Below are 1,693 nucleotides of genomic sequence, written 5' to 3'. Positions count from 1 at the left end.
TTCTGGCACACAGCTAGCCTATAGAGATGAAAATATATGTTATAAGGAAATATCATAATTAATCAAAATATTGGCACAGATTAAAAAACAGAGAACAACTAATATTGGCAAGGCAGAAGGGAGGTTGTAACTCTTGTACATTACTAATAAAAGTACAAGATGGTACAATCACTATGGGAAAGTTATGGTGCTTTCTTAAAAACCTAAAGAAAAACAAACAAACTGCCATGTGATCTCACAATCTCGCTCCTAGGTATCTGGCCTAGACAAATAAAACCTGGGACGTGAATCAACACACACACACCTCCACAGTCATTGCAACATTGCTCACAATACCAAACGCATGGAAACTCCCTAAGTGTTCGACAACAGATGAATGGATGCGTGACTGCGGTGCATAGATGTAATGGGAACTGTGCCATGACAAGACTACTGTTGAATCTGTAAAGCATCTCACGAAATGGAAAAATCTGGAGGATTCATGCCGAGTCGAACATGGAAGGACAGATATAAAATGAGAACACTATGACAAACAGTTAAGAGGCGGTTACCCACAGAAAGAAACACCTTTGGGTGGTTACAAGGGATGAAAGGGGAGGGGAAATCACTAACGGGACAGCAGACATGTTAATTTTGGAAAGAGTCACCACAATGTGCCCAAGAGAAAAGGAAGCATCGAGAGATGCACCCAAAAACAGGATCTCTGTGGTAAATACTACCAGAGTTCTGGCGGCACGGTGGTTACGCATTAGGCTGCTAGCCTCTAGGTCTGAAGTTCGAAACCACCGGGCGCTCCTTGAGAGAAGGACGTGACTCTTCTACTCCCGTAAAGACTCACAGGGACAGTTCTACTTGGTCCTATAGGGTTGCTATGAGGAGGCACCGTCTCAATGGCAGTGAGGTGGTTTTGGTTTTATGGGAAACACTATAAAATATACAGCCCTACAACAATAATAACAGTAATTTGTGAGTGGGTATCAATGCTAAATAGGTGTCAGAATGTGGACAGGGCAATACCCATGTGCCTGTACAGAACGCCAAGCCAAACTGAGGGTCGCTGAGTCAAGGAGGACTCACAGCGACCCCCGCTGGGGGTTTCCGAGACTGTAACTGTTCACAGGAGTAGAAAGCCCAGTCTTTCTCCCCATGCAGCCTGCTGATGGTTTCGAACTGCCGACAAATACATACATGTTGTAGTGCTGTGTGTACATTTCACATATGTAGTAGAGCATATGCAGGCACCACTATCGAAGTTTCTCAGGCATAACCAAACAACTCAAAGGATTGACTTACCAAGCCCAAAGGCTAATCATTTAAGGAGACAATTGACACAATAGAGAGACAATGCTTTAACTCTTCGGTAGATGAATAGTGTCTATTGTCTTAAAAGCTTAGGAGCTACTGTCTAAAATAGAACGATTGGTCTTTTTTCACCCAGAAAAAAAGGAAAGTGAAGAGAACCAAAGATTAGAGAAAACAATTAGTCCCAAGAATTGAAGACCTATATGAACCACAGCCTGAGACCACGGTGCCCAGCTACCATGACCAAACCTTCTGACCAGAGACACACAGGCCACCGCTCCACTAACTAATGAACTGACCTATGAATTAAACAGTCACACCCACGAAGAATGTGTTCCTTAGTAAGACAGGAGACCCCAAAAAGCAACATTTGTGCAAAAATCAAACCATC

General features: G+C 43.2%; 1 protein-coding gene across 1 annotated transcript in view; it reads right to left on the bottom strand.

Moving 5' to 3' along the window:
- ABCB11 (ATP binding cassette subfamily B member 11) overlaps nucleotides 1-1,693 on the bottom strand; it is a 116,092-nt gene that overhangs the window by 81,432 nt on the left and 32,967 nt on the right. The window contains 1 exon segment of the mRNA XM_045299935.1: nucleotides 1,008-1,047. Within this exon segment, the coding sequence (XP_045155870.1) occupies nucleotides 1,008-1,047 (40 nt within the window).

The sequence above is a fragment of the Echinops telfairi genome, unplaced genomic scaffold, assembly GCF_000313985.2.
Source record: "Echinops telfairi isolate 266 unplaced genomic scaffold, ASM31398v2 ScPeMD7_4;HRSCAF=17, whole genome shotgun sequence".
NCBI lineage: Eukaryota > Metazoa > Chordata > Mammalia > Afrosoricida > Tenrecidae > Echinops > Echinops telfairi.
This window is presented reverse-complemented; position numbering and strand designations above follow the sequence as displayed.